General features: G+C 36.5%; 1 protein-coding gene across 4 annotated transcripts in view; it reads right to left on the bottom strand.

Annotated features, from left to right (window-relative positions):
• TENM1 (teneurin transmembrane protein 1) overlaps positions 1 to 23,696 on the bottom strand; it is a 346,951-nt gene that overhangs the window by 145,999 nt on the left and 177,256 nt on the right. For all 4 annotated transcript variants that reach the window (XM_074915503.1, XM_074915501.1, XM_074915502.1 and 1 more), the window contains 2 exons: positions 17,070 to 17,310; positions 3,896 to 4,134 (listed from right to left, as the gene is read on the bottom strand). In XM_074915503.1, the coding sequence (XP_074771604.1) occupies positions 3,896 to 4,134; positions 17,070 to 17,310 (480 nt within the window). The remainder of the gene's footprint in view (positions 1 to 3,895; positions 4,135 to 17,069; positions 17,311 to 23,696) is intronic.

Below are 23,696 nucleotides of genomic sequence, written 5' to 3' on the forward strand. Positions count from 1 at the left end.
AAATATACATCAACACAGAGAGAGGAATTTATCAGTTTCTGTTTCGGATTTCAAGAATTTTCCCTCAAGACTTTTTTTTTTTTTTAATTTGAGCATTCATTTGCATAAATCTTTAAAACACACACAGCTCTTATGCCCTCCAGACACAGTGAGTGCTAGCAGGCAGATTTTGTCCATTTCACCTTGCTGTCTAAAGAGCAGATAACTTGTTTTCCCTAGTCAGCCTTTCACTCCACCAGCAATTTCACTCTGCCGTAACCGAATGCTCTGCCCAGATCCCACAGCCCTGGCCAGGCTCTCGGGAACCGCTGGTGAAGCTGCTGCAGCCCCGGATGCACCCATGACGTGCACCATCACCTCCCTGGTGGGTGTCCCAATTGCCCTCTTTGTGGGCAAATTCAAGCATTTGTGCTCCAGCCTGCCAGGAACGCATTATAGTTCTCAACATAAATGAAAGTACAGAAGAACAATAAAAGAATATATGCTTTTATTCAATAGAAAAGAATTCTACACATTTACAGTGTGGAGACCAAACATCCACTTTATGAATTGAGGCTTTCTGTGGAGTAACTACTATGACTTTAGAACCTATTCACAGGAATTACTCCTGTCGAAGTGAAAAATATGTTTTACTTGACAAACTAAATATTATGACTAAAGATTTTCAATAAATCAGCTGTTACACAACCATTTACAGGGTTCTATAATTTCCTTACTGTCCATATAATAGTCAAATTTATTTCAGAAAGGGCCAAATAATAAACACAGTGATTACAGGCCAGAAGTGGAAACACAGAGAAAAAAAATTTTTTTTAACTGACTAGTAGTTCAAAGAAGAGAAAACACATAAGTATGTGTTCTCAAGTAAAAGCTTCTCTATTGAGCCTCACTGATAATAGGGAGAGACTGAAAAATAAAAGAACAAAATAGTTTTGCTACTTTACCTTTTGACTGAAAAGAAATCATGGCTTAAGAGCACTCTGGCACAGGCCTCCATTCATTACAAGTATAAGAGCCACTTGCAAATTTTTGATCTGGAATAAGCTTTGGGTTTCCAAGACTCTGGGAATGTTCTGAGTTGAGGCTGAGATCTGGGCCTATTTTTAACAGCAACATGTAGCTCATGCATCTAACGGCAGTACAAGATATTTGAGAAAGCACATTTAAGTTATTAGATAAGGGGAAGAAAAAGCTTAACGTTAAATTTTGACCTACATTCATTTGGCCTGAAATTGCAGCTCATTATAAGTTAATGCAGACTATGCCATAAAATACAATGATGGAAATAAGTCCCCCCTATTCTTCCAGTAACAATCACTGAGCTGATCCCAGGTTAAGTTTAATCCTGAAATTAAAATTAGTTTTGTTTTGTGATTTGGGCCTGAGTTTGTAGCCATTACTCAGACATAATTCCCTCTGACTTGAAGAAAACCTGCCTGGAGTGACGACTGAGGGACCCGAATCATGGCCTCAAGTTGCGCCAGGGAAGGTTCAGACTAGACATTAGGAAGCATTTCTTTCCAGAAGGGGTTGTTGGGCGTTGGAATGGGCTGCCCAGAGAGGTGGTGGAGTCCCCATCCCTGGAGGGGTTCAAGAGTAGCTTGAGGATATGCTGTAGGTGGGAACTGTGCTAGGAGAACGGTTGGACTAGATGATCTCCAGGGTCCTTTCCAACCTAGATGATTCTGTGTGTATTCCGTGTATGGTGAGCAAAGAGAAAATACTTGGGGGAGTGAATTTTAACTTCAGAGTATTACATACAGTCTGATTTTGCATATTCAACTACTCTTATTTAAAACATGCACATTTACATTTTGACATGAAAAGATATGCAAATATGAAACTCTACAGAGCAAGTGAACTTTGAAGATAGTTTATATGCTATTATTCATACCTAACAAAAGGGAAAGAGCTAAGGTACCTGACTCATAAGAACAGACCATGAACTTATTTAAATATTTAACCAACCAGAAACAGGCAACATGAATATTAATTTGGAATAAGCTAACTAATACTACCTGAAGCTTCAGGAAAGCTTATGTAACTGAAAAAATTCTGGGGCAAACAAGAGCAGATAATGGCATTTTGGAAGATTTTCTGAATTAGTATCCCTCGTTCATAGATTTATATTTTTCTATAGAAAACATAACTAGAAATACTAATAATTTACAAAATGCAAAGATATCATTTTACCTAGTTCTGCCCAACTAAAGAAAATGTTACACCTTTATATTACTATGTTAAGATAAACACAGACAAGTCTACAGAAAATTCATATAGAGCTTTTTAATTCATAGTGACATGGAGTGCTTACAGCCTTCTCAGACTGATGATATGCAGCAGTATATCTCTAGAAAGTTAAAAAATTTTCAGTGGCAGACTGAAATTTAAGCAGGGATGAAACAGGCAGTGCTTCATCCAGATAAAATCTAAATGGTGTGGGTGGGATATATATGTAGCAAACAGATGAGCCCGCAAAAATTATACAGCCAGTCCTAACTGAGGGCATATGCTCACCAGCTGTTATGTAAATCTGCAATTAATGTAGCTTACTAGATCCTCAGGTGCTTTCAAATAATCACACAGCAGAAATGATCAAATCTGCTTTCCCATATGCATTAGACAAGGATGTTAGAAAAAATCCCTCCTGATGAGCATCTCACTGACAGTAACCAGAATTTTGTCACTATGGGACAAAAAAACCCCAGTGGAAAACAAAAATGACTGAAATTGTAATAATTTTCACTATAAAGACATTTATTCATCGAATACAGAAAATCAGTGGTCACGTATTGGTTTGAGGCATCTGTACTTCTATCTTTGTACATATTCACTCTTTCAGACAAACCCAGAGTTATTCCCATTCAAGCTCTAAGATGCTGGAGATACTCTGGCTCCGGCCCAACCAGAGAACTGGCAACTAAATCAACAAACCAAGAGTGCGCGTGAGAAAGTACATCACACAAGCGAGAATTAAATATTTTCCCTATGTTTACAGAAGCCATTCTAAGATTCTACAAAATGAATCTTTCGCAATATTTTCAATTCAGATTGAAAAACCAATGTGACAATTAACGTTCAGACAAAACGTCATATAGTAAATCACAAAGACTTGCCCTCCCATGTACGATTGTAATCACATTGACTCCAAGTCCACCTCCAATATAACCATCTTCCAAAAAAAAAAAAAAAAAAAAAAAAAAAAGGAAGACATTTACAGCTACTCTGATAAATCCTGCCAATCAATCGTGATAACAAAATTGCATTTAGGTACTTACAACGATTAATTTGAAATTAAGTAACTGCACTTCAATCTATGTACCATTTTGCTGAAACATAATTCAGTAAAGGGATAGCAAAATACACCTTAGAAAACACGGTGTAAAATACTACATATTTTTAGAGCTAGCTGTCATTCTAGCCAATGATTTAAGAATTAAGAGGAAAAAATGAAAGATTTAAATTGTGATCAGACTGAAGAAATGAAATACAGGTAGCAAGGCAAAATATAATGAAGGGTTATCATTCTTTTCCTAATAATTCTTTAAAAGCAACAATGTTGCAAGGCATAATATGAAAATCAAATGTTTAATTTAAGAAAAATATCACAGCAATTAAAATCAGTAGGAGTCCTCTGCTAGTATAAACATGTCATCTTGAATAATCCTTCTTTCTCTATTAAGCAGCATCAAGGTTAACAGAGTAGAAAGTTAATGAGAATTCCATGTTGTATTCAACCTCTGGCCAACCTAGCATTTTGTTTGCCAGAATTTACAAAGCACCCAATGGCAAACATTATTAGTAAAACATGATTTGTATTAGCGTAAAAGCAAGCAAGACAACAGAACAGAAAAGGTAAAGAATAATTCAGCATAGAAAAGAAAGAGAGGCTTACCGATGACATAGGCTAGCAACAATGCCAGGGTAACTGTAATAGCAGTAGCACTCAAAGCAGTGCACTTCCAGTTGCAACACCTGTAAGGTTTGTTAAAAGTGAAGGCAGGTCTGGAAAAGGTACTTCTAGGAAGAGGCCTAGGAGGTGGAGAGTAAACAGTATTGGATGTTAAAGGATAGTTCTGACTGGCAGCGCTGAAGATAGCTGAAGACCCAGATCCATGTTTAAATAGGAAATGCCTATGAAAAGAAGACAAAGAACCACACTGTAAAAACCACTTTGTGATTTCAGAAGTGAAAGAAACTATATAAGCACTGTATAATAAATACTGCATATATCCACAGAAAATATCAAAGACAGGGAAATATAGTATTTGAACACCCTCTGTAGTGGAAGTTTTTTAACCACAACACAAGATTTTGAGCAATTTTTTTAGAGAAACAATATAATGTAAATGAATTCTAAACTATGTTCCCAGTGATTCAGAGTAATATTAAGGAAAGGTTATTTCTCAGTGCAGTACCTGGGGGTACTCCAAGATGAGCAGCATCTGTGTGCCTCGTTACCCGGGCATGCCTGACACAAGGGAACTGCTGCCGGCAGTACCCACTCAGTCCACAAACACACAACTGGGTTTATCTCACCAAGAGTACAAATAAACTGCAGAAGCCACTATCACTCTGAGTATTTATTTTTACTATGGACTCTCTCCAGCATATAAGAAATAACAAAAAAGGGAAAAAAAAAAAAAAGAGAGAAAGGTGACTACTTAGTGGAAAATCTAAAAGGATAATCCATTTTGAAGTACTGTAGTTACTGTACAGGTGAGTACAATTTCTTTAGTATTCTTAATTGAGCTATTTTAAGAGCAGATTTTCTTCAAATGCTTTTGCCTACTGTGGTGATTCTAAAACATACTAAGAAAGACTTCATTTGGAGACCTATTTCAGTGTATTTTGGAGGACTGATTGCCTTCAAGAAAAAAACAGCAAAGACCTACATTAGCACAAAAAAAATAAGGTACAGAAATGTGCCTTGAAGAAAGGGCTCTGGTGCAGAAACACAGAGTGGTTGTCTATAGGAAGATGGATATTTTTTAGGATTGGCAAGTGCTCTCCAAGAGAATTAGGGAAAGGATATTTAATTTTAAACATTACTGTGCAATTAAACAATTACTGTGCTATGTGCTCAGAAACTGTGTCAAAAAGGACATGTTCAAGGCTGACCATACCAACCGCATGTTTATTGGAAACACCAACTTTCTTTGGACCTTCCTTCCTTTAAGAGAGCAAGCTTCTTCAGTGCACTCTGACAGGAGCACACCTAAATCTCATACCACAGCATGCACCCGAAGAAGTTTAGAGCATCTCAGTGCTTCTCTGTCTTAAGCCACAAGGTCTGAGCTGAGAAAGCAAGTGAAAGGGCACTGATATTACAGAGCTTGCAAGACCAAGGACTGCCTTGGCCACAGGGCTGCCACTAGAGTGTTGTTTTAGCCTGAACCTCTGTAGCCTTTCTGTTGAGTACCCCGACTCAGGAAGGCATTTCCTAGAGAACAGCAATCAACTCTCCCAAGCTTGCCAGCTCTTTGCTTTGGGAGCCAGACACTGGTGTGAAGCAACGACCACTGTGCCCCCTCCATATGGGCTCCCAGCTGAGTAAGAGCATCTGTGACTGTTGCTGCTGTTGGTTTCTATACAACCCACTTCTCTGTTCTTTCATCAGCTGAGAGCGGTGCAAGTGCTCTGCAGACTGCAGGCAAGTACTACCATGCCACTTGTGCTGGGGGTGCAAGTTGCCCTCATTTTTTTCTGCCAAAATTGAAGGAGGATCTTGCATTTAGAATCACGTGGTACTATGATGCCTGCAAGCCAAAAAGCCACAGACACACTTCACAGCTGAAGTTAACTGGCCAGTTTTGACATGGTCCAGAATCTTCCCTTTACACCTTCAGCGAGGCACAAGACAAGGTTTTGAATACATATATGGATCAATCAATCCATGCTGGTAGAATTTCTTTGATGGATTCACAGCAGGATGTACACAGGATCAAACACTCAAGAGCATGAAACATGATTGTACTGTGACATTTGACTTTAAGAATATTGTAAATACTAGTTCCTGAAAAGGTAATTGCTAAAATGGTGTAATGAGTATGATATTATGTATTTCCATTATAAGATTTTAAAAGAAAGGTTACGGTTCTCAAAATGCCAGATTATAGAAAATAAAAAGGTATTACAGAGCAGTTTTATCTTTAAAAGGGCCTTTTATTCAGGCAGTTACATGAAAAGGAAGGTAAACGAGAATACCAGTTAGCTTCCATTATAGATTACAGTGCCTACATATCAAAAGTCCTTTGACAAACCACGAGAGTGAATTTTTTGTGTTGAGTACTAGTTATTTCTGCTTCATACTTACCCAAGTAAACAGCACTCAGACAAAAAAAAAGGAGAACTGAATCTGAATGAGTACAGCAACCTGGCATTATATTAAGACAACACATTCCAATTTTCTTTCCCACTGACTTTCACAGTTGTAGATACAGATATACACAGACATTATATAGAAGGCAATCCTCTGAACATGGTAATGTTACCTGTAAGTAACCTGTAAGAAGTTCAAAACTTCTAAACTCAAATACAGTAAAATAAGAAATTCGAATGAAGTAACATAACTGTCTACAGGACTATATAAATCTGCTTCCTTCATATCAGGCCATGAGACTACAGTTGGTTATTTTAGCTTCAAGGCTTTGTTGTCACACATGAAGGCTTTTGCAAGAACGTGAAGCCTTACTTTTCAGTCAGCAGTTGACAAGATACATAGTCACTTAAGACTTTTGGGAGGAAAGAATGTCACAGCAAAAATCCTACTGATATTCGAGGAAGTAGAAGCAAAATCACCATATAAAATAATATATGTGTTGTTATATATAAGCATATGCATACACATGTATACTCACAAATAACATAAACAGTCAATAGTTTTCTACTTGCTTTACATTTTCAAGACATGACAACAAAACCTACTTATTTGATAATTCCTCATTTAAATTTTTTGGAAATTACAGCAGAATGGTCTGATATTGGCAGTATTGATTGTCCTTTATGGTGCATAGCCCAAAGATATCAGAGGTAAAGGGAAGGAAATGCTGAACTGAAAGTTATTATTAAGGCTCTAACAGCCTCACAATCAATAGCCAGGAATAATTCCATTCTCTTGCATAGGGATTTATAAATGTGGCTTTGTAGCCTGATGGTAAAATGCTAGTGTGCAGAGGGATTTCTTTATTAGCAGAAGAGTGCCCAGAAGCTGGATCCAGCTCACATCCTTTTAGAGAGATGACTCCATTCACACAGGAGAATTTACATAGCTCTAACTTGTAATAAAACTGAGATTCTGATCCGAGACACCATACTGAACTGAAACTGAGACACTGAAACTGAGCTACTAGGGAAATAATGTTGAGAAAATGTTAAAAATCACAATTGTTTATGCCTTCCATTTTTGGGAGAGTATACTGAATACCCAAAGACACTTCTACAGAATTTGAAAAACACTGGTGGCACAAAGACAAATTTCCAAAGCTAGACTGTGACTGCCTTCTCATAAACTGAGACGGCTCATCTGTCTGAGCACACCACTGTTCCCAAAGGACGTTAGGACACGCTAAACTGTTGCTATCAATTCTATAAAATCAGGTGCTCTCTCTAAAGAGCAAAATAATAAAAATTGCAGTTCAAAAGTTTAGATGTGACTGCACCTGGTGTGTGCTTTAATATTTGATCTAAGAGAAAAGATAAGTTTTTTTTTTTTCTTGGGTAAACTGGGAACACAAGAATTTATAAAGATGATTGATAAGACCACTTGTTCCAAGTGAGGAAACTGCAAAAGTTCACAAAAACGTAAAAAAAAAAAAAATCCATAAAGAAAATAATATTCTCTTAAAAAGAAAAATACAGGACATAATCTGTAATGCATTTGTCTGTGAAATAAAAGTTAATATTATTACACTGATAATTCCAATACATAAGTAAATATGGCTCAGTAACAATTTCACATATAAAAGAGGCAGCTGGGAAACATTCCCTCTTTAAGGTAACCACAACGTCTGTTTACCTATCTATCCACTTGTTCATCTCTACAAATGTAAAACCTTTGAACTTTGAATCCTCTCAAGCGAAGTTAACTGGAAGAAGATCCTACCAGACTTATAAAAATTGGGGTGGGTGGGGCATGACCAAACCGCCTAAACCCCTAAAAAGCCCAACAAAACCAGCAAAAGCCCCAATGAGGGGCTTGCTAAAGTTTCTAAACTCAGCTCTTGGGCCTTTCTAAGCTCTGCTAGCCACCCATTCAGCATGGCACATGGTGGCTAATGAGGCAGAATACATGCTGCCTGATCAATAGCTAGGTCTAAACCTGCTACACTGCTGTGCCCAGTAAAGAGATAAGTACTAAGGGAAGGAAGATACTGGGGAGTTCGGGTGACAGAAGGCATGAAATTAGACCTCTTAATCCTGCTGATCACAGAATAGCTTGCTTTTTGTAAAGAGCAGTTTCATGTGACCCATCTAAGTGCTCTTGTCCAACCTCAAGAGGAATGGAACATAACCCTAAGAGTGCAGTTCATACAAAAACGATGAATTCTCAGCTAGGAGAACATTAAAGAACAAGAGTTAATTTCTTTCTTTGCACCCTTCTCTATTGGAATATTTTGTTAGATACTTTTGGCTTCTTATGGTAATTTAAGTCTTATAAAAGCTACACATGAAGCAACATCCCACCTGAATTCATGTGGCTGTGATTCTGTAACATAACACTATTACAGAAACCAGACCAACCCCACACAGAATTCCTTAATTAAATTCTGAGAAAATATTTTTATATTTCAGTACCCTAGCAATGTCCCTCAACTTTGTCAAGGGCTTGATATCACTTCTGTAAGTCCCATGTATTTACCCTGTGCTTAGTGTCTGTAGGCTTAGAAGTCCACCTTCATTGTACCTATACACGTTTTCCTTCCATTTCAATTAAAAACTACGGGTTTGTAAGAGAAAAAAGTGAAGAACAGGAGCAGATTTGAAAGTGAACCATTGGGTGAGTTAGTAGAAACACAAATCTTGCAATATGATGGCCAAAATAATTAGTCTGCATTTCTCCTGTATAAACCAAGTAGGAACGCATTTGTACTTGTATGTGTTTCACATTCAAGAAATTGTTACCTAAAGTGTTACATATTTCTGCATAGCTATGTGACAGGAAAATTAAAAAGTCTTCAGTTTGATTATTTAAATTTATCAATTTCTTTTCAACTAAATTCTACACTGCATATAATAGATATAACTGTATATCTATACCAATGTTTAAGTAGGCAATTGAAGCAATTCTTTTAGATGTCAACAGAAGTGCAATGGGAATTTTTAAGAGGCATAGTAGCTGAAACATAAGAAGGATTCTGATTTTTTGGCATAACCAGAAAATACAAAGCCAAAAAGGGATTTGGAACTGATACAATTGCCCATTCATTTTGGCAAACATCAACCATGACCCCACTGTTACCTGACCCTTCTAAGTCAGTTAATATTTCCTGGGACAGTGGGAAGAAGCAGAAATATGCTCTTTCCTGATTTTCTATCCATCCTATTCTGTACCCAAAGTGGGAAGGGAGAAAAAAAAAAAGGAACTTCTAAACTTAGATAATAATCAGAATGTGGACCTCTCTTTATAAATCTTGCATATGGTACTCAACAAACAGTACAAAAACAAAACAGCTAGTCTAAGGTAAGTATATAGAGTAAAAGCAAGACACCTATTTGACAACAGATACATGCACTGTACCCTCACCTTGAAAACCAACCCAGGAAAATTCTATGTGAATATAAGACATGACTTATAGATAGAATTTGCCCTATAATATTATCTGCCTTATTTTACCTTTCTGTGTACTAGAACTGCAGGAGCAAGAATGCTCTTGGGTGAAACAGGAGGGAAATGGCCATGAAAACTATTGATTTTATCATTCTATTTTTACATGTATAATTGAAATATATTTGAAACCCCCTGGAGATTTGTCTTTGGGAACAGAACTGCTTTGTTAATATTTCCTCTTTGAGCTGGACTTGCCTTTTGAGTCATTCACATAGAATTGCTTCCCTTTATTCACTGATGTTTTCTTTATATCGTGTTTGAAAATTTAGCCCTGTGACCCTGGATGTGAAAGGATGTGAAAAGAATTTGTATCCTTCACTTTTTGCTTCAGTACAGAACAAGATGTGACATGATGCTGACTCACTTGTCTGTTGTTGCTGTAGGCAAGCTAAGCCTGTTAGCCAGGTGACTAAACTTTCAAGTCCCTGGCAGAAATCTGTGACAATAATTATATAAATTTAGGACAGTGCCAAAATCAATCAAGAACAGTTTCTAAAATGGAAAAGTTGTCCAAAATACAACTGTCTTCTGGTTTCATTGGCTATTTAGTGAAAAACAAAACAAAACAAAACAAAACCTACCACACTGGGGACATAAATTACTCTTGTACAGGTCAGTATGAGCTTTATCATTATGATACATAGTGTCATTGCTATATTAATCCAGTAGTTTTCAAAAGTGCTTTTCTGTGGCTTAGAACTTTCCTTTAGCACTTCAACTCAATCAACAGCTGAATAAAAGTGATCAATGTACATGGAGATTCATGGGGTAAGGAAGGAATAAGCTTGTGGTTTGCTCTAATTTTTTCCAATAAGTTTTAAATTTGTGATGTGGAAAATGAGAACAATAGTACTTACAATAATATTTACAAAACTTATATGAAGAATAGTAAGTAATATTTGCAGAGTACTTTGAAACCATGAATCAAGGAGGATAAAAATACCAGTATTGTAATTTTGTTGCTTATATTCTGTGGCGAGAAGCATGACTTAAAACAAAGAAAAGAATGAAATAACTGAAGTAGAAGTAGTTGCCCCACAGTTCTTTCTCTCACAATTTTTTTCCTATGGGTATTCAGGCATATACTGACTTTTATTAACAGCATTTGAGTCTACCATCAAACACGTACACTCACATGCATATGGTCTAAAGCCAAGCTACACAGCTATCGTGACAAATAACATAAATTTTATTTGACAAGAAATGTATCACATTAACTAGGCGAATACTATCTAGTCTTCCAAAACAGATTTCCTAGAAGTAGCTATCCAGGGGATAGATACACATTTCTGGGCATTAACATTACAAACACATACGTATGTGATTTTCTTTGAAACAAAACGACAGAATCTCTTGCTTTTCTGTGACCCTTTCTCACAGTCTCTGTTATCCAAATCAGCCTAGAACCTTTGTATTAACCTGCAATTATCTTTCTCTTTCAAAGTTTATACTCAGTCTGTTTCTGGTTTTCAAACTGAAAATGCTGTGTTTCATCGAAAGCTAACAGGGTGCTTTCCCATTGGTAGCCATAAAATAACAACATATCTTTACTTTTAATTCTAACTTTATCTACTGTTCCATTATTCAAATTAATGAGTGAATAGTATCTGCAGTGTGATTGTTCAAGTTACAATATTAAGCCTGCATAAAAAACCCTTACACATACAAATATTATCTCACTGTTCCAGGGAAGCCCACACCAGAGCTTCTCCCAAATTAAAAATACAGTGGACTACATGAACAATTTAAATCGCCTTATTGTCCTTAGTGACTGGATCTCAAATTATTCAGAAGAAGGACCCTCAAGTGCCATTGCTGCTCACATGAAAATTGTACTTCATTGTAGCTGACAGAATGTTTATATTTTTATTTCCATAAAAGATGCTTTCGTTCTCGCATTATTAAATTTAGGGTCATATTTACAGCTTTTATTTTAAGTTCATGGTCATATTTACAGTTTTCAATTTATCTTTTACAATTCAGAAGTCTTAAATATTTTTAGATCTTTTCTGCTGTGCAGCAAAAACACATGGGACTTGGACTGAATTTAAAACCCTTGCCATGTGTCTGTTTTTAATATGGTCAGTCTCTCTATAAGTTAGATTTATTGTTTAATTAGGTAGAAAATGACAAAATACAAGTGAAATGTCATAATAGTAAATACTGACCAACATGATTGAAGGAAAGATCATAAACAAAGCCCTCCTCTGCATTTATTCTTGGAATAATCACAAGTCTGGTCATTTAACTCGGGAGTAGGCTCCATTCGCAAACAAGTTCCTAACGAATTGCATTGCTCAGATAGTAATTGTGTCCCTGCTTGGTGGTTTATGATCATTAACACCTGTGTGCCTAAGCTGTAAAAACCATCCTGTTTGCTATGGAAACCTGGAACTGGGAAAGAGGAAGGCACAAAAGTGCTTTCTGTATCTCAGCACTGGGGGCAAGATTCACAAGGTGCTCAAATGAAGAGACCGAGGAGGAAGAGTAAACCTTCCAAGAGCTCACACTGAACCCTGTGAGTGTGTATTTATATATGGATTTTTCTTTCATTATTTCTGCTTTTAGCACTATTCCAGCTTAAACAGAAAGTGAGTATGTACAGGTTTCTGTGATTTGAAAGGCTATCGATGTACTTTTTGAAAAGCACAAATAATTATGAGCTTGATTAAAAAAGAAAGAGGGAGAACCATAGTACAGGATAAATCTCTTGATAAGTGACAGTTGTCAAGATTCCCCTATACTAAATGAAATTATAAGCAAGATGATACTTTTGGGAAAAAAACCATCCAGATAGTCTTCAATATGCACCTCAGATAGCTGCATAATATAGAAAGGAATGACTTCATCTATTTGACGAGCTGAATAAACCTCTCAAACTCCAAACTCTCAAAGTTTTTAAGTGTACAGAGCCATAGTCAAACTTTAGGGCTCTGAAATATTGCTGAATAGTAACTAAAAATCCTAACTGCCTTGAACCCCAAATACTTCTCTTATTATTCTAGTACTTAAAAGTTTTATATAAATTAATGATAATTGAACCTCAGGTTCATGGTCTGGTACCTCACTGTCCCCTTAGAGGAGCTATTACCATGGTGATAAGATTGCTTAAATTAAGCTGTCTTCTTCCACAGTACTTGGCTCATTGCCAGTGCAGTGAAGGGAGATTTCAGTCCATTCAGCACAGCATTAACCTTACTGCCAACACTGCTAAATGGGTTAGAGGAACTAGAAAGAAATTTGATTTAAAAAAGGAAGGAACAAGCAAATATGTAAAATACTGAAGCACAAAAGAGGACTAAAAAAACCCATTTTGAAACAAAATAAAAATTCGGTAAGTTTTGATATTTAGACAGAAAAAAATGCCAATGCTTGGGTAATCTAAATGCAAAATTTTCTCAAAACAAGCATGTCCAGTGGTTTATCCGTGAGGACTGTAGCAGACTATAGGGAGGATGAGAAATAATGTTAGGCAAAAATCCTTATTTAACATCTAGTTTTTTCTTCTCATGTGGGAAATTGACTGAAGTGGGAAAATAAATAGTAAACACCAGGAAAAAAAAGCCCTAAACACCAAAAAAACCCCCAATATATGGAAACAAATACTGAGTCAGCTAACAGGGCATGAAGAAAATGAAAACACTCCTTTGAGTTGTCATGGTTTAATACATACTCCATAAAAAGTAGTAAGCTATCTTCAGACAGGGCTGTCGGAGATAATGACAATGTATTACACTGTAAATCATAAGACTTGAAACATTAGAGCAAAGTATCTATGAAACCTGAAAAAACAATTATTTCAGTGGAAGGAAGGGAATAGGCAATAGGTTGCAAGTGCTTTCTTCTGGGGGAGAAGAAAAAAATCAATTTATATAAGAGCCCAATAACATTATCCTAAAAAAGAGAATCAATGTTTCCTGTGTTTTTATGTGGTGTGAGAGATCCTTGTAGTCTTTTTCTGGCAATACTTACAAATTATTTTTCTGTGTGACAATGAAATTACTGCAAGTTCATAAGTCATTTTAAGAATGAATATGTTTTTTTCAAAACTATGCGTGCATGCATACAGATAGAGCCTGCATTTGCATTTACAGGCACATTACCGCGTTGAAGGCTGCAGCACAGTCACTTGGCAGTTTGAGCTGTCACATCTCCTACAGGTACAGCTCAAATCAATTTCTTCATTAATTCTTCATCAACAGCTATTCTATGACACGTCCTCTGAAGTTTTAAAGGTGTTCCTAATTCTTATTTTCATTTGGGTTGCTTATAATCAGAAGAGCTGCCAGAGCTAGAGAACTGGCCTTGGCAATGACATACCTCTACACTATTTTTGGCTTTGCCAAAAGTTTGTATGAACTTGGAACAAGTCATTTCACCCTTCCAAGTCAGTCTCCTCATTAAACAGTTGGGCTAGTACACTGGGTCTTGACAAAACCTGGTTTCAGATTGTTCCATGCATGTAACACCTCTAGACGATGCACTAAACAGTATTTCTGATTTGCCCTTTTCTACAAAAATACAACAAAGTTCTACTCTGCAAAAAAACTTTCAGAACACATACCTCAGTATACGTCTTTACTCCAGCATTTTACGGTCTAATCTTGGGTTTCAAATTCTAGTTACATGTTTAATCAGAGTAATGCAAACATTTTTGGAACTGCAGAATTTTCTTTTACATAAATATGAGATGTTATCGTTATGATCAGACTCATAAACTTGCTTCATTTCTGACTGTCCAGAGTGAACAGGATTTAGTCACATGATTAGTTCTAGGAAATTTTTTCCTGTCTGAAAATTCTCTAATATTACATGGCTGTAGATAAACCATGCAAACACATGTTTTGTTTATGGATTAACAGGAGATAGAGCTGGAAGAAATGCTGAGCATGTGTATTCTGATTTTTGCCTAGATATTACAGTAGGGAATATATTACTAAATCTTTTTGACTGCAGATGTTCCAAATTAAAAAAAAAAAAAAAGCCAACACAAAAACACCTGCTTAGACATACTAGGTATGTACATATTTGGAAATTTGGTGGTACTGAAAAGATTTAACATGGAAACACAGCTGCCATTGACATGTCTCCTTTTATTTTGCAGGACTATTTTTCAAGGGGTAGCTAACCATTAATGGAGAAGAAAAGCAAGAGAATCCAGATATTAGGCCAAAGTATCTGTTCAATTCTAGCTGAATCATTCTGTTAAAGAAAGGAAAAACAAGCTGCAAGCCCTTCTTTTTCTCTAAGGCTGTGTTATGTACTATAGACTTCTGGGAAGTGGTGATACAAATGTTTTTTATTACAATGTTCCCCTGCTATATCACTTGTCTGCACATAAACTGCAGATACATCTTGGCAAACAGTCTCACAGATTCTACTTTCAGATTATATAGCCTTTCAGCCAGCTTTGTGAGAGGCTGCAGCTAGCTACCGGAGGGTGCATGAAATCAGCTGAAACAACCACTGAAGAGTAGGAATGTGGAAAATTCCCAGACTCTGTGAGTCGCAAACGTGTAGCCCACAGTATGGTTTCCAGTCTGAATTCCTAATCCATTGCACAGCCCTTTAGTCAGTATCCAATTATATAGTTAGAACTATATATCTATGTGTTTGTCCTTTATGAGAAGATTCATTTTTGCAAAAATAGTAAGAAACCAGAAAAATTAAACTGAATTCAAAAAAGACAAAATTGTGAAGTTATTTTCCCCAATGAGGTCTGATGAGAATATAGTGAACAGGGATGCAGAAAGGCTAAACAAGATCTACCCAACTGTTAACTGAAGAAAACCAAAAGATATTTAATGGGTACGGAATGCCCAAGGATCAGTCTCATATGCAGCAGAAGGTATAGATATAAAAGCTTGTTACACCAGAAATGACAAAGATGTATCTTTTTATAAAGATTATGTAAACAGAAGCTTCCAGCTCTCCAAGGACTATCTGAAATAATCCTCCTTGATTCTTTTTGTGATTTGTCCTTAAGACAAATCAGGAAAGTTTTATTTCAGAATGCATCACCTTATTCTCCAATCCCAAATTAATAGCCTGTCAGAGAAAAAAGCCTTGATTTGACACTTCTGATTAGCAGCAGTTAAGTGTTTAAAGATGTATACTAAAATTAAGTTTTGTTCTAAAAGAAAAATGACCTTCTTATAAAAGAACAAAATTCAGGTTTCAATGAGCAACTGTGATAACTGGCCCTTAGACATACATGTATTAAAAAGAAAATATTTCCATGCATAATACCTTCTGTTCTCTGGATTAGATTGTTGGATGTCAGACGTTCATCTGTTTCACCAAACACAACTTTCACAGAGTCATGAACTTTACACATTTTAAAATGCCAAAACCCAAAGGAAACCCCAGTGAAAACTACTTGGTGCTCTGTTCACAATGAAGAGGCAGAAGGTTGTAGAAAAACAAGGGCTTGTTTTAAGCATCAAGTCAGCAAACACAACTGCAGTTAAAAGCCATCAAATTAGCTAATACTTATGAGGAACAAAAAAGCTTACTATAGTAAAAACGTCAGAGGAAACTGTGCATTTACCTCTGCGGCAGAACTCTGGGTACTGAAACACAGGTTTGCTGAATACAGTATATATCTGTTTTCAATTGTTTTTCAGAGTAGATTATTTGTGTAAATTGTTAATGATCCTGGAGTTGAATCCTCCCTTCCCCAGCTCCCAGAGGTAAGGCTCTCCATGCTCAATACCTGCTTCGGGCCTGTATCATTTCACCATTACCAAATGATTATCAAATTATATTCTTTGTGTATGTATGCAATAAAGTGTTTAAATACACATTGAGGAAAATATTATTTTAGTATTATTTCCTCTATCTTTTCTTATCCACGGGAAATCTACAGCCTGAATACTGACTGACTCCTGAAGTGCAAGAGTACATCGATTAAACAAAACTTCCATTTGACCCTGGGAAAATGTAAAGGGTGAGACAAATACACAAGCACACATCCTGACTGCACACAACTCTACAACACCTGTGTAAACTACACACCTTATGGAAATCAATGTCTTCCAAAACTTTGCAAAACATGCTTTTATGAGCATTAATGATGTAGACAAATCAAGCAAACAATGCACTGGCATGTCCTGAACAAAAAACCTGTAATTCCCCATCACCATCTCATGTCAATGTCAGGCCTCCTGTCCATCTTTTTTTTTTTCTTTTTTTTTTTTTAACATTTGCGATATGTTGTGTACAACAGGTTGGACTGTACCTGGTTTCCAGTGGGATGTTGCTGTTCAAGACCCAGCTGTTATGGAGATGCACTGAATCTTGTGTACTAGTGGGAGGAGTTGGGGCAGCAGGACTGGGCTGGCTGCGGGTGGTCATTGATCTTCTCTGGAGAGAATCAGCTGTTGGAGGTGGCTTTCGGGCACAGGTGCATGCGTGTGGTGGTGGAGGAGGTGGCGGGAGGGGTCTGAAGGTGAACTGGTTATGTGGGCTACCTGGCATATCTGAAACAACAAAGAAAAGGCAAAGAAACCCACAGAGGGTTAGTATTTTAAAAAGATCAAGACAGCATGATATAATAGTTATTGGTATTAAAGCATTGTGATTATCATGTTGTTAACCCAGTTGCCTGTAAAACATTGTTGTAATGTGAAATAATTTAAAATATAATACTCTACTGTAATGGAGAGTACCAGATACAGACACACATCCTCCAGCACTGTAATTCAGTAGTTCAACAAAAAACAACACAGAAAAATAAATAAATAATATATTCACTTAATTTGTCATAGGATTTTTTTGGGGAGGAGGTTAAGGAACAAATAAATCAAGCTGACACTGAATTGCAGCATAGACACCAAGTGACTTCATGAGGTATAATTCTCATTTAAAAACATCTGTAAAAGAAATAGACACAGTATAAGAATTAGTCTTGCACTTCAACTCAAGAGAGAAAATAATTGAATAATTCCTAACACCTAACAAACACCTTTCACAAAACAAGATTAACACATTTCTGCAAGTCTGTTACTACATTTGTTAAGTGAGATCTGAGAAAAGGCCCTCTTAAAGGCTGCCTGAATCACTGATGATCCAGCTGCCCAGAGAAAGGTTTTATGGCAGCTTTATGAGCTGGCAAGGAGCTCACAGCCACGGGTCCAGGCTGGGAAGGAGACGGAGTGAAAGCCGTGTGTGGTGGGTACCTCGAGCTGCCCTCGAGCACCCGAGAGGGGTGCTGGAACGGCAGGGTCCTGCCCTGTGCTAGCACTGCTACGTGGCTTTAAGGTCGCTCAGCCTGTGCCAGTGAGCTATTATCCTGCAAAAGTCAACAAAGATACAAATATGGTGTAACGGTACTTCTAAGGCAATAAAATCTTGTCTTCTCTACTTCCCACAAGACGCTCCAAAGCCTCTCAGTACAGCAAGAAACACAGCTATGGAGAGTTGAAACAAGAAATTCCTTTTTAAAGGAACAATAACAAATACTTTGCAAAGAAGTTGCTGATAAAAATTGCTGCCAGATTGGGTGAACTGTGAAGCTATTAACTTGAAACTCTTCCAGCTAATTTACCTCAGTGTCTAACATGGCTTTGTCCTATTTCTATACTCAACCTCACTCTCCCTTTCACCTTAGCAGACATCCAGTTACATTTGCACAAACCCAGCTGGAGTGGAGCTCTGATGAACCTGCAAAATTTCCCTGCAAGGAACTGTTGTTGCCAGCCATTTATAACACATGCTGTCTTTAAATTATGACATGATGTGTCTTCAAGGTGAAAGATGAAAGCATGCCCCTTCCCTTCTTGGAATGGCTGGTGGAAAAGAAGCACTTTTTTCTCTGTGACAGTCACAATTTACCCCAACTGGAGAAACAAGGTTGTTTAGTGCTCCACATAAACTTTTCTATGCTGTGGTAAGCAAAGTTGTCGTGGATTTGGCCCAGTCTTAATCCTTTTAATTTCATTGATCTTTTATCAAGGCAGCATTCTTACAGTTGCATTAAGGTTTACGCTGCAACATTAGTTTGCATATACCAGAAAAGCATTTCTAAGCATGTTAGAGAATTGGAGACCTCAGTAAATTAAATCACTGGAGTCAACAGTCCAGAGCTCTGAAATAATCTGCTAAGGCACTTTCATATAATAATTAATCTCAGTAAGTCCTGTATCCTGCTATTTTAGAATTCAAAGCTACCCAAATTTTGGATATAATACTTGATGTCCAGCATCCTCCAAGAATCTGATCAATGACATTCCCTTACTTAGTGGTATCAATCTTAAATCCATTCTACATAAAATTTGCAGGATTATTATACATCCCATAATTTGCATGACAAGCCATTTTAATGGTTGTGACACTGTCCTGTTAGAAAATTGCTGATCTTTGCCAGGACACGCAGTTAGACTCTACATCAAAAGCTATGCAGTAAATGCCAAGCAGCCAAGGTGACTGCTTCTCTAGCTAAATGGGAAAAAACTGTATAATCTATATGGCAACCTATCCCGTAGTTCCCTTCTTCCCCTTTTATCTACACTGTCTGTATCCTGTCGATAGCATGCAATTATCTGACAAATAATTTAGTTTGCTCCATGCAATAGACTGGTTCTGCTTTGTGAACCATAAAGCATTTCTGGTTGTTTGGTATCTTATATATCCCCATGCAATTTATCACAATACATTAACACATTAGATTTCCTGGGGGATTCCTTTTTAATTATCACACTTGTCACCCCTTCATTCAGCTACTGGCATCACAGAAAACCTCACATCAGATTCTGAAGTATTTTGATGATTTAAAGACAAGTCTTCTGCATCAGACCTTCAATTCAGTGAAGCACGGCAAATTCATTATGCTGAGAATCAGCCTGAGTTTCCAATTAGTTTTTTACAGACTTTCTAATTTGGCAAAGTTATTTTTATTTTGCTTGAAACTAAGTCTACATCTCATTAACTTTATTTTTATAGCACAAAAAATGTTGCTTGGGATATAAAGCAGCATTATATCTAAATACGCACACATACAATTCTTCAGGACTCTCAATAAATAGTAGACTCTCTAAAATAACTTAATGCAAAATCATTTAAATACCTAAAAAAGTGATATCACACTAGATAATTTGTCTAAAGCCAACAAGTTTCTAAATGTGTGGGAGTGATATCGAAATTATCTTAGCTATAAATTTTTATCCCATTGCTATCCATAACAACTTCTGGTTTTATCTTTAATGATTGCTAATAATGTTCAGATTTTTTTTTCTTACATCAAAAAGTTTATGTAGGATATGCAAATACAGCCTTATTTGTTTTCAGTGTGTTCACTCACATGGTAGAAGTTTCCATTCATCTAGAAATGGAATTATAAAACATGATTTCAGCTCAAACTTTACAGTAATTTATTTCAAATCAGTTTTTCATCTGAGGAGCATCCAAGCCAGAAGAGATGCTCTTGGCTCTCACTATTAGCCTTCTCCTCTGCACTTGCATTTAGCCCATTTTCTTTCAGACAGAAAAGGCTGTTTAGAAAATGTCTAAGTTCTTTCCCCTGAGAATTCATTATTTGTAAATAGTTCTCTCATTTCAGCAGAGCACATTTAGGACTGTGATGTTTTCTGGAAAGAGCTATACAACGTTCTACTTCTTTGTTGCATACTGCATCTGCTTTATGTTACTCTAACTCGCACATACCTCACGCACTCCACAAACTCCACTTAAACGTCTTCCCTCCCCCTCCCCCTTTTTTATTTTTAGGGGTTTTGCTTTCATTCTTCAATAATGATATTAATTTGTTTATTTTTTCTGTCTTGAGACACTTCCCAGACTCCATGTACTCACTCCAAAAGAAGAATTGTGTATTGATGCTAGTTATAAACAAGAAAAACTTTCCTTGTAATTCTGCTAGTTTGAAGGATTTCTACCTGCTCTCCTTTCTTTGAAGTACGGAGAGAGGAGTTCTGCTTCTGTCCTGATATGTTGTTTCTGCTTTGGTTCTGACGCATTCTTTTGGATGGCCCTGGAGCAATATTAAACACACGGTGCTCCACTGCAGTTATATACTGCAGCTATGGAGCACAGACCTCAACAGCTCCTCTTCAGCTGCTGACTTCTGCTCCTACTGCCTTTTCCTTCAGAAGATACAATAATTCAGATCTTGCTTTTTCACTAGGCCTCTGCTTTTCAGAAAGTGGAAAGTTAGTTAACTTAGACACTTCCCTTACTCTGCCATGTTGGTTGAGTGCTGCCATTCCGCGCAAAAATTATCGGAGGCACAGATCAATGGGCAAGAGCAGCATTAACATAAACTCATTTTTCCTAAGAGTCAGGCTAAAATGCCTTTGAAATCATAAACACATAGCTGAATTGCTTTATAGATGGACAAACATGAAAAAAGCAGCTTTATCAACTAGTTAGCACTTGATTAAAAATTAGTTTTGAAAATAAGCCAGGCCTTTGTTGAGGCATTTTCCTAACAGTTTTGAAGCATATTTTACAACACTTTTTGGATCCACATAGAAAGAAGGGGTAATTGAACTGTTTTATCATCTACTGACAAGACTACAATAGCCTCTATCGTTACTAAGTGAAGTATATCAGAGAGAATATATTAAAAAGTAATGAAGCTTAAAAGGTTTGCATCTAACCTGTAGTACCTCTGAAATATTTTAATTTTTTCAGTTCCTAAATTCATTATTTATTGGTAGGTTTGGATTTTATTTCTTTTTTTTTTTTTTTTTAACTAGAGATGTCTCAGCAGGATACGAATTAGCTTGCAATCCATTCTTTAATGAATGAAATAGCAACATATGTTCAGTTTAGTTTAGTTTATTTAAAAGTTCTATGAGTATACTACTGCTCAGGTACAAACCAATATGTAAATTTTTTCTCAAGCAGAGATGAAGGACCACAATTGGCACTGAAGAACTGGAAAAGATTCAGTGCAGGGAAGATAGAATCTGAATGCTTAAGATTAGGGCTAAAAAGCATAGAATTCTTATTTTAAAAATCTAAATTGCTCTTTTTCAATGTATGTACCAATGACTTTACTAAGCCCCTAATTATTTGTGGCCTATCTCTGAATTCCTTTTATTTTTCTGTCACATATTTTAAGAAAAGATGCATATAAACATAAAATGGTGTATGAAATTGCTCTATTAATTTACATTGTGTTTCAATAATCTCTTCTATACTTCCTCCTTCTGCTGTAGCTCAACATTTAGCTGGCCTACCTTACTTGTAAAATCCTTTGCTGTAAGAACTTTGTCAGATCACTAGGATATAAAAGTATCTAACCAGTACTTTTAATATGTTTATCTTTAGATTACTGTTTTGCTGTATATAACTTTTTTCTCAGCCTTACTACACAGTAAATAGTACAGAATATAAAATATCAAACATCTCTACAGAATTCTACAAACCTTATCATTTTAGACAAAATAAAGTTTATAACGTAATGAAGGCTTATAAACTAAAGGTCATAGGGGCTCAGTTTACATACGAAGTAAAAGAGATTTAGACCTCCACAGACCAATCTACTTCCCACCACAGCCCACCAACTCATGCCCACGGTGCTCTGAGCTCACCCCTGTGGCAGCAGAACTTCCTTGCTGGGCAGGTTTATCTGTACAGGCATGCCCTCAAATAGCCAAGCATATAATTTTATACCATAATGCCACTCTAAGAGTAGAATAAATCCTACATATCATTATTCAGGCTGTGCTGAAAACACAGCACTTCACTTCCAAAGAAACATTAACAGAACTTATGCCATGTACTTCGAATGGTGTCAATGAGCATAAAATACAGCTGGATTTACATTCAAATCACGTAATGATGTCAAAGAAATTATGTATAATACTTAAACATTCAGTCCAATGTGTTCATATGGATCCCATGATATGCTTCCTTTATGTTCTCAGTATCATATATGTTCAATTCTCTTGAATCCCTTACAAGTATATACATGCACACGGTAACAGCTTCTAACTCGTAATTTGTGGATCATTGTAACAAAAAGAGATTTGATAAATCAAGAATTCTAATAATTTCCTAACGCTAACAGAAACTTTTTTCTCCTTCATCATTTCCAAGTTTAGCCATATTTAAAAGTGAAATATTTATGATGGCAATTCAACTCTTTTTAAAACACAAGTAATGTTTACATTGAAAGTTGTATGGTCTATGTAGAAAAAATATTCTGCATATAAGCTACAAGGACAGTAAGGACTTTGTATGATGACTGTACAGAAATTCTATTTCTATTTTTACATTAAAAGTCAAAACCTGTACTGTAAAATCGAAGTGACTACATTTTGTAAACACCCATAATGAACCTCATTCTAGGAAATTTTACAAAAACGTAACTACCCAGTTTGGAACACATGGCCATCCTTTCCAACTTTGCTGATAGGGTGCATTCAATAATATTCTGCCTTCCAAGATTAAAAAATTCTAGCATCTGTCGCCTTTGCACTGTACACTTGTCAATTTTACTTTGTAAAATCCTTGAAATAAGATTTTTTTAGGTGTCCGTGGGGGAGTGTTCCTTGCTTTTTCTGATGATAGAAATGTTAATATACTCAAACCAAAAGAAGGGCTTGTGGGTCCAAACCTATCTATTTTTTTTTTCCTCCGGCTCTATCAGCTGATGCAATGAAAGACATTACCTTTCCTGACAAACTTTGCCTCACTTAGAGGCACTTATATCTGCAGACCATTAGAGCAACAGCAGCACTACTCCTCCTTAATTAACTCCATCACTCAGTGTTTTAACTTGGGAGCCTGATTGCTGAAGTAGAATAATTTTGGACATAAACACTGCACTATAAGATGCCACTCTCTGTGCTGTAGTTTGTAACCAGAAATGAGTTTCAGGTTATAACACTGTGCACTGTGG

Source organism: Athene noctua, chromosome 11 (genome assembly GCF_965140245.1).
Source record: "Athene noctua chromosome 11, bAthNoc1.hap1.1, whole genome shotgun sequence".
Classification (NCBI taxonomy): domain Eukaryota; kingdom Metazoa; phylum Chordata; class Aves; order Strigiformes; family Strigidae; genus Athene; species Athene noctua.